Genomic DNA, 13192 nt, shown 5'->3' with positions numbered 1-13192 from the left:
GGGGAAGTAAAAGCAGAAGTACCCCTAACCCTGCTCTGGATTAAACCAGGATTGCACCCCTTCGGCCACCTTTTCGAATGCCTTCCAGCCCCAAGAGTCTCTCTCGTCCTCTTTTTACGTATTTTTGCCCGACACGCCTTTGGAAGGAACAGTCTCCCCCTGCGCGGGAGGAGGAAAGAGCGGCGCTTTGAATAGGCAGCCAGCCAGGCGGCTATAAATCTCAGGATTCGAGCAGGATCTCGGTTTAAGGGGCAGCTGAGGAGGGGAGGAGGGGGCTGGCTGGACCACGGGCTTTTGAAGCCGCCCAGGTGAGATTCCGGAGCCCTTGAAGGGAGGGCTCCATCTGAGCATCTCCCCTTCATCTTGCTCCTCTCGGTTACCATAGAAACTGGCTTTCTTTCGCCCCCCCTCTCAGGCCTCGGAAGCTCGGATCCGAAGGATGGGGAGGGAGCCCTCGTTTCTGCAGCTTTTACCCCCCCCCGCTGCCCCCCTGTCAAGAAATCCTCAAGGACCTCCTCCTCCTCCTCCTCCTCCTCCTCCTTCTTCAAACCGGATGCTGTGCTGGGGTTTTCCAAGCCGCCGGCTCGGATCAAGTCGAGGCAATTGCTCAAAAGCTTGACTTAAAACCTTATTTAAGTGGGGTTTCAGAGCCACGGTTCAAGGAAGCTCGTCTCCGGAGCTGCAGAGAAAGCATCTCCTCCGAAAATGGATTCCTTCTCGTTCTCCTGTTTAGTCCGGCCGTGGAGGAGACACGTGTGGAGCTCATGGGGCCTATTTCTGGCTTGCTATTTATTAGTGCCGCCGAGATCCGCTCCCCTGAGCTGGGTGCCAATAAATGGGCGTGCATTTAGGAAGGAAGGGAGGAAAGAAGGGAGGGAGGGAGGGAGGGAGGGAGGGAGGGAGGGAGGGAGGAAGGAAGGAAGGAAGGAAGGAAGGAAGGAAGGAAGGAAGGAAGGAAGGAAGGAAGGAAGGAGGCTGCTCTGCAGGGTTGATCAGACTAGAGTTCAAACTTAGTCCAGTTAATTAATGGATTCTTGGATAGATGGATGGATGTTAGGAAGGAAGGAAGGAAGGAAGGAAGGAAGGAAGGAAGGAAGGAAGGAAGGAAGGAAGGAAGGAAGGAGGCTGCTCTGCAGGGTTGATCAGACTAGAGTTCAAACTTAGTCCAGTTTTAAAAAAAAGACGTTATCTCTGCTTTGTCACCCTGTGTGCACGCTTTTCCTTCGTGTCAGAAAAAGGAAGGAAGGAAGGAAGGAAGGAAGGAAGGAAGGAAGGAAGGAAGGAAGGAAGGAAGGAGGCTGCTCTGCAGGGTTGATCAGACTAGAGTTCAAACTTAGTCCAGTTAATTAATGGATTCTTGGATAGATGGATGGATGTTAGGAAGGAAGGAAGGAAGGAAGGAAGGAAGGAAGGAAGGAAGGAAGGAAGGAGGCTGCTCTGCAGGGTTGATCAGACTAGAGTTCAAACTTAGTCCAGTTAATTAATGGATTCTTGGATAGATGGATGGATGTTAGGAAGGAAGGAAGGAAGGAAGGAAGGAAGGAAGGAAGGAAGGAAGGAAGGAAGGAAGGAAGGAAGGAGGCTGCTCTGCAGGGTTGATCAGACTAGAGTTCAAACTTAGTCCAGTTTTAAAAAAAAGACGTTATCTCTGCTTTGTCACCCTGTGTGCACGCTTTTCCTTCGCTTTTCCTTCGTGTCAGAAAAAGGAAGGAAGGAAGGAAGGAAGGAAGGAAGGAAGGAAGGAAGGAAGGCTGCTCTGCAGGGTTGATCAGACTAGAGTTCAAACTTAGTCCAGTTTTAAAAAAAGACGTTATCTCTGCTTTGTCACCCTGTGTGCACGCTTTTCCTTCGCTTTTCCTTCGTGTCAGAAAAAGACAGGAAGGAAGGAAGGAAGGAAGGAAGGAAGGAAGGAAGGAAGGAAGGAAGGAAGGAAGGAAGGAAGGAAGGAAGGAAGGCTGCTCTGCAGGGTTGATCAGACTAGAGTTCAAACTTAGTCCAGTTTTAAAAAAAAAGACGTTATCTCTGCTTTGTCACCCTGTGTGCACGCTTTTCCTTCGTGTCAGAAAAAGACAGATGACTTAGAAGAAGGAAAAGGGGGGGCATCCAGCCACTGGAGCTATACACAGGGCAGAGCCCCCCATTTTTAGGGAAAGACCCTGAAGTTCTACCTGCTGCCTCTCCTACAGCGGCTTGAGTCTGTCCTTCGAAAACCAAAGAAGCAAGCTTGCCGAATTGTTTGCACGGGTATCTGGATCATAACAGACCGGCATCCTATGTCCACAACGGACGTCAGGAGACACCTTTTGGAAGTCTGCAATCAGAGTCAAAGGGCTGAGCCTTCCTTTTTCAAAAGTTGCCCTCTCGTTGCATCATAGAGTAGGAGCTGGAAGGGACCTTGGAGGTCTTCTAGTCCAGCCCCCTGCTCAAGCAGACACCCTATACCATTTTAGACAAGTCTCTTCTTAAAAACCTCCAGTGATGGAGCACCCACGATTTCTGGAGGCAGGTGGTTCCACTGGTTAATTGTCCTCCCGGTTAGGGTTTCTCCTTAATTCCAGGTTGCTTCTCTCTTTGGTTGGTTTCCATCCATTGTTTCTTGTCTTGCCTTCAGGTGCTTTGGAGAATAGCTTGAGCCCCTCTTCTTTGGGGCAGCCCCTCAAATATTGGAATACTCCACAACTGATCAACAAAGACTTCTTTGAGCTGGATGAAAACCTAGCAGCCTCCCTCTGGGGGAGGACGCAGGGTTGCAGTAGTAGTAGTAGTAGCAGTAGCAGTAGGAAGAAGAAGAAGAAGAAGAAGAAGAAGAAGAAGAAGAAGAAGAAGAAGAAGAAGAAGAAGAAGAAGAAGAAGAAGAAGAAGAAGAAGAAGAAGAAGAAGAAGGGGGGAGGAGGAAGGGACCTTGGAGGTCATCTAGTCCAACCCCCTGATCAGGCAGGAAACCCTATACCATTTCAGACAAATGGCTGTCCAATCTCTTCTTAAAAACTTCCAGGGTTGGAGCATTCACCACTTCTGGAGGCAGGTTGTTCCACTGGTTAATTGTTCTGTCAGGAAGTTTCTCCTTAGTTCTAGGTTGCTTCTCTCCTTGATGAGTTTCCATCCGTTGCTTCTTGTCCTGCCTTCAGGTGCTTTAGAGAATAGCTTGACTCCCTCTTCTTTGGGGCAGCCCTTGAGATACTAGAAGGCTGCTATCATGCCCTCATCCTTCTCTCCATTAAATTAGACATACCCAATCCCAGCAACTGTTCCTTGTATGTTTTAGCCTCCAGTCCCCTGATCTTCTTCGTTGCTCTTCTCTGCACTCTTTCCAGAGTCTCAACATCTTTTTTTACATCGTGGTGACCAGAACTGGATGCCGTATTCCAAGCGTGGCCTTACCCGAGGCCTTGTAAAGCGGTATTAACCCTTCACCTGATCTTGATTCCATCCCTCTGTTGATGTAGCCTAGTGTGAAGGAGGTCCTGGGTGTGGGTTTTCTCGCTGGGCTTGTGAACTGGCTACATGACAAAATCCAAAAGTCAGGAGGAAGAGCAGTGCCAGCTCGAGAACGATTTCAGAGCTGGTGCAAAGCCGCTTTCAGGATTCTTGTGAGCTGCACCACCTCTTTCGTCCAGCGAGCAACAGCGGAGAAAAGGCTGGAGCAGGCTTGGCGCCAAGGACAGCTGTTAGGACAAAAGCCCCTCTGTCAAGGGGGGAACGGGGAAGGACAACTTTCCAAACAAGAAGCCCCCTCCCAGCGGACATTACAGGAGTCCTCGACTTACGATGGGTTCACTTAGTGACTGCTCAAAGCTACAACAGCACTGGGGGAAAAAAGCGACACTCAGGACCGGTTTGCACACCTACGACCGTTGCAGCATCCCCCCTCCTCCCCCCTCCCGTGGTGGCGTGATTCAAAATGAAAGACGCTTTGGAACTGACCCACCTTGTCTTAAATCTGCGGGCCGCGCAAGCAGCACGAGGACACGGAGCGTTTCTTCCTTGCAAGTTATGTGGTACCCAACCAAGCGGGGGGAACCCCAGCAGCTCAGGCTTTGGCGAAGGTCCATGTCATCGTCTCCCCACAGAAAAGCACCAAAGCTTGCTACTGGAGCCAAGATGGAAGCCCGCCCTTCTCCCCGTTGCAAATCACGAAAGGGGTGTGTGTGTGTGTGTGTGTGTGTGTGTGTGTGTGTGTGTGAGAACCTTGTTTGCCTTTACTGATTTCGCAGAGGTCTTCTCCTGGGATTCTGGAAAAGGCCTCTGGGGTGGGCTAAAGGCCCCACCCACCCCGCGGGCCACCCCCTCGTGCATTTGAGGCTCAGCCTCAGCAACGCTTCCGGGCTGTGGCTTTGGGTTAGGAAGCGAGTTGTGTGTGTGTGTTTTTTTTGCATTCTCCCACCGGCCGCGGATCTTAAAAGCCGCGTCTTTTTATGCAGAGTCGCCTCGACACCATCTTTTTAAACACGTTTCTTTTTTATAAAAAAATAAATAAAAACACACGCACGGCTGGATAAACGCACGCGAGGAAAAGGAAGAAGGAAAGGAAAAGACAGGCCAAAAGAGTGACTTTCAACACAGCCCAGAGGCTGGTACTTTCTCGCCAAAACTGAACTCAAGATTCCTTGCTGAGTAACTAGGAAGTAAAAGTCGCTTAGAGGTGTGGAGAGGCTGGTGTCTCCCTTGAGCTTGCTACGGGCCCTAAATTTGAAACATCAGATTGCGGAAGAAAAAGCAGGCATGCCATTGTTACACACACACACACACACACACACACACACACACACACACACACACACACACACAGACAACCTAAGACGTGTGCTTCTTCCAAATGTCAAACACTCCAGACAGAGGCAAATCTGACCCCTTCACTTTTCTGTCCCTATTCTTTTGGCGACCTTTGACACAGACTCGCTCTCCTCCCCAAAAAAAATCCAAAGCGCGTGCCTCCCAAAACCTCAGATTCGGCGGCACGTTCCCGTCAAGACCACGGAGTGCAACCAGGAACGGGATTTTATCAGCTCTCTGGCAAACCTGAGACATTTGAGCAGCTTTCCAAGCCGGAGACCGGAAAGAGACAGGCAGGAAGACGAGAAACTGGGTCACTTCAACACAAAAGACAGCGCCGGCGCTTAGCAGATGAACTGAAATTCCGCCTTAAAACGCCTCCGACATTGTATTCCGCTTGCTCTTTGGTTGTCCCGGGACAGGTCTCCTTGCTCTCTCTCCAAGGGGCTTCCGGAGGCCCACCAACCCAAGGCCACTGGGAAAGCATCTTCCCCCCGCCAACCCCTCTGTTCGCAGACACACCCACCTTTGTGATGAGAATCCGATACTTCTCCACCAGAAAGTCGTTGTTGTGACAACCTGCCAGGAGCTGCCACACCTCTCCGCGGAGAGCCTCGGGGACGCCGCTCCTCACCAAGGCAGACAAGGCTTTGGGCCGCACGCTCAGGTTCAAGTGCCTGGAAAAAGAGGGAGCAGAGCTCAGGATAGAGCTGCAAGGGACCTTGGAGGTCTTCTAGTCCAACCCCACTGCTTGTGCAGGAGACCCTATGCCGTTTCAGACAGAGGTCTGTCCAGTCTCTTCTTAAAAACCTCCAGTGATGGAGCGCCCACGATTTCGGGAGGCAAGCTGTTCCACCGGTTAATTAATTCTCACTGTTAGGAAGTCTCTCCTTAATTCCAAGCTGCTTCTCTCTTCGATCGGTTTTCCAACCGTCGTTTCTTGTCTTGCCTTCTGCTGCTTTGGAGAATAAGTTGAGCCCCCAACTTCTATGTGGCAGCCCTTCAAATACTGGAAGGCTGCTATCCTGTCACCCCTGTTTCTTCTTTCTTTAGACTAGCCAAACCCAAGTCCTGCAGCCGTTCTTTCTATGTTTTATTCCCCAGGCCTTGGCACAAGGGCAGCACACCCCGGGGGGCAGGGGGGGGGCAAGTTCCTCTTTGCCTCAGCCAATCAGCACAGCTCTTTTAGAGATCAAAAAGAGGAGGCAGATCAGTGGCTTCCTGGAGGGAGGAGGGTGGGCTATGCAAGAGAGCACATCTTTCTCCTCCTGTCCTGGCCACTTTTTGCCCAGGCCCCATTGAGAGCGTCTTAACAAACCGCGTCACTGTCTGGTTTTGGTGCTAGCAGAACCTCAGATAGAAGGTCCAGGCAGAGGGTGGTGAGGACAGCGGAGATTATAGGAAGCCCGCTTCCCATTATTCAGGATGCTGCTTATAAGCACTTATATGTGCTTAGAGCTCGGAAGCTTGTTAAGAGACCTCACACACCCCCACTTCACGGTCTGTTTCTGTGGCTCCCCTCTGGGAGGAGGTTTCGAAGGATTTATAGCAGGACTACTAGATTCTGCGACAGCTTTGTTCCCTGTGCCATCCGTCTGGTAAAGTGGCAAGATTCGTTTTTCTCACCATGTATATGTATGCATCCAAACTAAACGGTGTTCTTTCTCTGGGCCACGTGTGTGTGTGTGTGTATATGCTCTCTCTCTCTCTCTCTCTCATCTTGTTTATGCAGTGTATATTGGAGGTGGTTACCCTTCAAGAGCTGTATGCAAAGAAGTCTCATTTTAATGTATGTTGATTACTGTACATTTAAAGGGACAAAGTTATTCCTATTCTATACTATTCTATTCTATTCTATTCCATATTTTCTGTTTATTCTATTCTATATTCTATGATCTATTCTGTTCTCTATTCTATTCTGTTCTATTCTATTATTATTTTCTATTCTTTTCATCTGTTCTATTCTATTCTATTCTATTCTATTCTATTCTATTCTATTCTATTCTATTCTATTCTATTCTGTTCTGTTCTGTTCTATGTTCTATTCTGTTCTCTGTTCTATTCTGTTCCGTTCCGTTCCGTTCAATTCTTTTCTTTTCTATTCTATTCATGTAAGAAAGTGCTGAACAGAAGGAGAGCTGCGATGGCACCACTTGTCTGCAAGTCACAAGCAATTAGACTCAATCATGCCTCCCTTCTCCTGACTGGATTCCCCAACCAGGAGAATTTCTGGAGCAAGGATGCAGGAAGCAGAGCGCTTACCACTTGGAAAGTAGGTCTCCCCACGTCTCCAGGATCTTCTCGGCACACTCTTTAGAGACGTCCCCTGAGCCACTGAGCAGAGGCTCATCGTTATCTGCAAAAGAGGAGGAGGAGGCGGGGGCTGAGGGAGGGGGGAGAGCAAAGCCAACGAGGTACCCCACCCCCAGCAGCCCGCTTTCCTGCACAAATCCAAAGCAGGTGCCCCGTTCAGACATAAGGCGTGGCCTCTGCTGCAGCTGGGCGGCTTTCATAAAGAGAGCAAACTGGGTGATTTATAACAGAATAACAGAGTTGGAAGGGACCTTGTAGGTCATCTAATCCAACCCGCCCCCGCCCAAGCAGGAGACCCTGAACCATTTCTGACAGATGGCAGTCCAGTCTCGTCTTGAAAGCTTCCAGTGATGGACGCTCCCACAACGTCTGAAGGCAACTCCTGCTCGAGGAGAATATTTGTAACTCGGGGTTGAAATGAGGGGCCCTTGGTGCTCTCTGAGCTTGGTGGTTTCCTTGCAGACGTTTCATGACCCAAGCTAGGTAACGTCATCAGTGCTTCTGCAAGCTTAACCAGCACCGGTGATGTTACCTAGTTTGGGTAATGAAACCTTTGCAAGCAAACCACCAAGCTCAGAGAGCACGATGGCATGGCATGGCATGGTATAGCATAGCAGAGCAGAGCAGAACAAAGAATAGAATAGAATAGAATAGAATAGAATAGAATAGAATAGAATAGAATAGAATAGAATAGAATAGAATAGAATAGAATAATAGAATAGAATAGAATAGAATAGAATAGAATAGAATAGAATAGAATAGAATAATAGAATAGAATAGAATAGAATAGAATAGAATAGAATAGAATAGAATAGAATTAGAAAATATGGAATAGAATGTGGAAAGGAATATGGAATGGAATGGAGTGGAATGGAATGGAATAGAATAGAATAGAATAGAATAGAATAGAATAGAATAGAATAGAATAGAATAGAATAGAATAGAATAGAATAGAATAGAATAGAATAGAATAGAATAGAATAGAAAATATGGAATAGAATGTGGAATGGAATATGGAATGGAATGGAATGGAATGGAATGGAATGGAATGGAATAGAATAGAATAGAATAGAATAGAATAGAATAGAATAGAATAGAATAGAATAGAATAGAATAGAATAGAATAGAATAGAATAGAATAGAATAGAATAGAATAGAATATATGGAATGGAATGTGGAAAGGAATATGGAATGGAATAGAATAACAGTTGGAAGGGACCTTGTAGGTCATCTAGTCCAACCCCCTGCCCAAGCAAGAGACCCCACCCCATTTCTGCCAGATGGCACTCCAGTCTCTTCTTGAAAGCCTCCAGTGATGAAGCTCCCACAACATCTGAAGGCAACTTCTGTTCCACCGGTTGATTGTTCTCCCTGTCAGGAAATTTCTCCTTATTCCTAGGTTGAATCTCCCCTTGATCTGTTTCCGTCCGTTGTTCCTTGTCTGGCCTTCGGGTGCTTTGGAGAATAGGCTGACCCCCTCCTCCTCTCTGTGGCAGCCCCTCAAAAACTGGAAGGCTGCTCTCGTGTCTCCCCCGGCCCTTCTTTTTGCGTCTCGTAGGGCAGAGCGGTTAGGAAGGCCGAGGGGGCCTTGACTGAGCCCTCTTACGAAGGGAGCGAGAGAGATGGAGAAGGCAGGCCCCAAACCTCTCGTTGAAGCTGCGGCTAGCCCACAGCCCGCCCCTGAACCCCCCCCTGCAGGGGAGCCCCCTGGAAAAGCTGCCCTTCTGGCCTTCCTCACCTTCCTCTTCGTCGTCCTCGGGAGGGGAGGGGATCATGGAGCCCTGGGAGCCGGACTGGGGGAGCCGGAGGGCGGGGCTGGCCGTGGTTTTCCTCCTCTCCTTCTGCGACTCGCTCTCCAGGCAGACCACCTCGTAGAGGGTGTCCGTGCTGGCCTTTCGCTCCTTCTGCTTGATCTGAGCAACACAACAGCCGGCGGGGATTGGGTCCAAAGCGGAAGAGGAACGCTCCAGGGCCTATAAACTCCCTTTGTGGCAGGAGCCATCCGCTTTAATTTTATTATTATTATTATTTTTAAATCGGTGTGGAACGGATCTCCCCTCCCTTCCAACAGGCTGGGATTTCGGGCGGGAGCTGAGAGGTCTCACCTGCTTCAGTTTTAGGAAGAAGTTCTCCGTCGAGCTTCTCTTGCTGAAAGGCCAGTAAAGTCTCTCGTTCGGGGGACAGACGCGGATTTTGGACTCCAGGAGGAAGCGGACGGGCTCCTGCACCTCCGTAATCACCAGGTCCACCGCTGTGGTCAGGAAGAGCACCTTGTCTGCAGAGGAGGAGGAGGAGGAGGAGCAGGAGCAGGAGGAGGAAGAGAAGGTCGAAGTGGAGGAGGAGGTGGTGGTGGGGAGGAGGAGGAAGAGGTGGTGGTGGAGGAGGAAGTGGAGGAGGAGGAAGTGGAGGAGGAGAAGTAGGTGGGGGAGGAAGTGAAGAAGGAGGGGGAGGGGGAGGAAGTGGAGAAGGAGGAAGAAGTGGAGGAGGTGGGGGGGAGGAGGAGGAGGTGGAGGAAGTCAAGGAGGAGGTGGGGGAGGAGGAAGTGGAGGAAGTGGAGGAGGTGGTGAAGTAGGTGGGAGAGGAAGTGAAGGAGGAGGTGGAGGAGGAGGTGGGGGAGGGGGAGGAAGTGGTGGTGGAAGAGGAGGAGGTGGGGGAGGAAGTGAAGGAGGAGGTGGGGAGGAGGAAGTGGAGGAGGAAGTGGAGGAGGTGGTGAAGTAGGTGGGGGAGGAAGTGAAGGAGAAGGGGAGGAGGAGGTGGGGGGAGGGGGAGGAAGTGGAGGAGGAGGTGGGGGAGGAGGAAGTGGAGGAGGAGGAAGTAGTGGTGGAAGTGGGGGGAGGAGGAAGTGGAGGAGGAGGAGGGCAGAACCTCATGGTTAGAGAATGAGCTGCAGGTGGACAGTGAGGAGCAGGGCAGACTGTCCACAGCAGCATCTTCAAGCTGGCCAGGAAAACTCCTGATGTCAAGGTTGAATTGCTAAGAGGTTTGCTAGCCTCGGTCGCTACTCAACTTGCCATGGAAACGGGGAGGGAAACCCTGGGAAAGAAACTGGGAGTTTCAAGAAGCCGTCCACGGACCCGGAGACCCAAGGTCATCAAAAGTAGATGTCTGACGGAGAAGTGGACCGTTCCCTTAACAAACCGAAGGAATGTCATTGGGCAACGTGAATACCTGGTGGGTTGGGGTTATGAATAGCTATTGTTAACTAACCAGATTTTCACACGAAAAAACTAGAGTTGATTTTGCTTCTTTAGTTGCCGAGATGTGAGTTCAATAAAGATTATCTCTGATGCCACCTCAAGACCGTAGAGTTTATTCAATACTGAATTCGCCAGCTGGACGGTTGACATTAAGTCAACTCACATGAAGTTATGAGTGCAGCCCACTTGGAGCCTTCCAAGACGACAGTAGCATAATGATGTTGGGAGCGGAAAAGAAGACCAAGACTGTAGCCAAACCGGGGCTGCTTCTTCCCTGTGAAGCACTGGCGTCAACCCAAAAGGACTTGGCCTGAATCTAATCCAGAATATTCCACAGGGCTGGGGTGGGGGGAATCTATGACAACTCACAACAGCCAAATCACCACAGCCAACCTGCTGCGGCCAACTCTCCATGGTCACTCTCCATGGACAACTCTGCATGGCCAACTCTGCATGGCCAACTCTCCATGGCCAACTCTCCATGACCAACTCTCCATGGCCAACTCACCATGGCCATGGCCAACTCAACATAGCCAACTCTCCATGGCCAACTCAACATAGCCAACTCTCCATGGACAACTCTCCATAGCCAACTCTCCATGGACAACTCAACGTAGCCAACTCTCCATGGCCAAATCTCCATGGCCAACTCTCCATGGCCAACTCAACATAGCCAACTCTCCATGGAGAACTCAACATAGCCAACTCTCCATGGCCAAGTCTCCATGGCCAACTCAACGTAGACAACACACTATGGCTAACTCAACATAGAAAATATGCCATGGCCAACTCAACATAGCCAACTCTCCATAGCCAACTCAACGTAGACAACACGCTATGGCCAACTCAACACAGACAATATGCCATGGCCAACTCAACATAGACAACTCTCCACGGCCCATTCTCCATGGCCAACTCTCCATGTCCAACCCTCCATGACCAACTCACCACAGCCAACTCTCCATGGCCAAGTCTCCATGGCCAAGTCTCCATGGCCAACTCAACATAGCCAACTCTCCATGGACAACCCTCCACGGCCAACTCAACATAGCCAACTCTCCATAGCCAAGTCTCCATGGACAACTCAACATAGCCAACTCTCCATGGCCAACTCAACATAGGCAACACGCCATGGCCAACTCAACGTAGGCAACACGCCATGGCCAACTCAACATAGACAACTCTCCACGGCCCATTCTCCATGGCCAACTCTCCACGGCCAACTCACCATGACCAACTCACCACAGCCAACTCTCCATGGACAACTCTCCATGGCCAAGTCTCCATGGCCAACTCAACATAGCCAACTCTCCATGGACAACCCTCCACGGCCAACTCAACATAGCCAAGTCTCCATGGACAACTCAACATAGCCAACTCTCCATGGCCAACTCAACGTAGACAACACGCTATGGCCAACTCAACACAGACAATATGCCATGGCCAACTCAACATAGACAACTCTCCACGGCCCATTCTCCATGGCCAACTCTCCATGTCCAACCCTCCATGACCAACTCACCACAGCCAACTCTCCATGGACAACTCTCCATGGCCAAGTCTCCATGGCCAACTCAACATAGCCAACTCTCCATGGACAACCCTCCACGGCCAACTCAACATAGCCAACTCTCCATAGCCAAGTCTCCATGGACAACTCAACATAGCCAACTCTCCATAGCCAACTCAACGTAGACAACACGCTATGGCCAACTCAACACAGACAATATGCCATGGCCAACTCAACATAGACAACTCTCCACGGCCCATTCTCCATGGCCAACTCTCCATGTCCAACCCTCCATGACCAACTCACCACAGCCAACTCTCCATGGACAACTCTCCATGGCCAAGTCTCCATGGCCAACTCAACATAGCCAACTCTCCATGGACAACCCTCCACGGCCAACTCAACATAGCCAACTCTCCATAGCCAAGTCTCCATGGACAACTCAACATAGCCAACTCTCCATGGCCAACTCAACATAGGCAACACGCCATGGCCAACTCAACGTAGGCAACACGCCATGGCCAACTCAACATAGACAACTCTCCACGGCCCATTCTCCATGGCCAACTCTCCACGGCCAACTCACCATGGCCAACTGGCCATGGGACAAGAGTTACACTAATATCAAAGGAATGGTGGCCCAGAATCATCAAAGAAAGGATGCCAAAGAAGGGAGAAAATGAAATGTGAATGACAAAAATTAAAATATATTTTTTAATTATCTTAGATAATTAAATTGAATTGCTGAATTGTCCTGTGGCAAGTTAGCCCCTGGCAAGTTTGCTGTGGCAAGGTGTCCCAGTCCATGTGTGGATCCCCTGGCCTACATCTTCCACTAAGGTGACCTGCAGGATCCAGCCTCTATTCTGGGGAGAAGGGGATTGTTGGACAATATTTCATCACTGCCCTGCAGATTGGGGTGCCCCTGCCGCCCGGACTCTCACGAACCTTTGGGCGTCTCCTCGTTCACAATCTGGAAGTGCGGAGACTTGGTGTTCCAACTCCCGGTGATGATGTACGATTTCCCATCCGAGCTTTTCCCCATGGACTCCTAGAAACACAGAGAGACCCTGAAGGAACACAGCACGCCCCATAGCAGGTGGTGGGGCGGGAGGGGGCACGTTCAGATGAGGTGGGGAAAAGGAGGGCAACTTACCAAATCCAGCAAATGCATGTCTCCGCTCTGCACGTCTTTTCCGGGACTGAGAAGGAGGCCAAAACATCTGCAAACATGACGGAGAAAGGAGGTTGGCGGGATAGACCAGCCCCAATAGGGTCCCTCCCAGGGCCTGATCAAATCCAGTAGGAACAAAGGGAGCCCACCCACCCACACGTTGAGATGCTACTCTGAAAATCCCCCCTCCTCCCTTTAGCCTGAAAAGAGGGACACGATTTGGGA

At 50.2% G+C, this 13192-nt stretch overlaps 1 protein-coding gene across 1 annotated transcript in view; it reads right to left on the bottom strand.

Moving 5' to 3' along the window:
* Positions 1-13192, bottom strand: part of RABGAP1 (RAB GTPase activating protein 1) — a 68861-nt gene that overhangs the window by 43381 nt on the left and 12288 nt on the right. The window contains 6 exon segments of the mRNA XM_083375231.1: positions 5300-5450; positions 7036-7129; positions 8825-8999; positions 9192-9361; positions 12742-12844; positions 12950-13016. Coding sequence (XP_083231357.1) covers positions 5300-5450; positions 7036-7129; positions 8825-8999; positions 9192-9361; positions 12742-12844; positions 12950-13016 — 760 coding nt within the window.

This window comes from Vipera ursinii (assembly GCF_947247035.1).
Source record: "Vipera ursinii genome assembly, chromosome: 16".
In the NCBI taxonomy this organism is placed as follows: Eukaryota; Metazoa; Chordata; class Lepidosauria; order Squamata; family Viperidae; genus Vipera; species Vipera ursinii.
The sequence above is the reverse complement of the archived record's forward strand: the minus strand, read 5'-3'. Positions and strand labels throughout refer to the sequence as shown.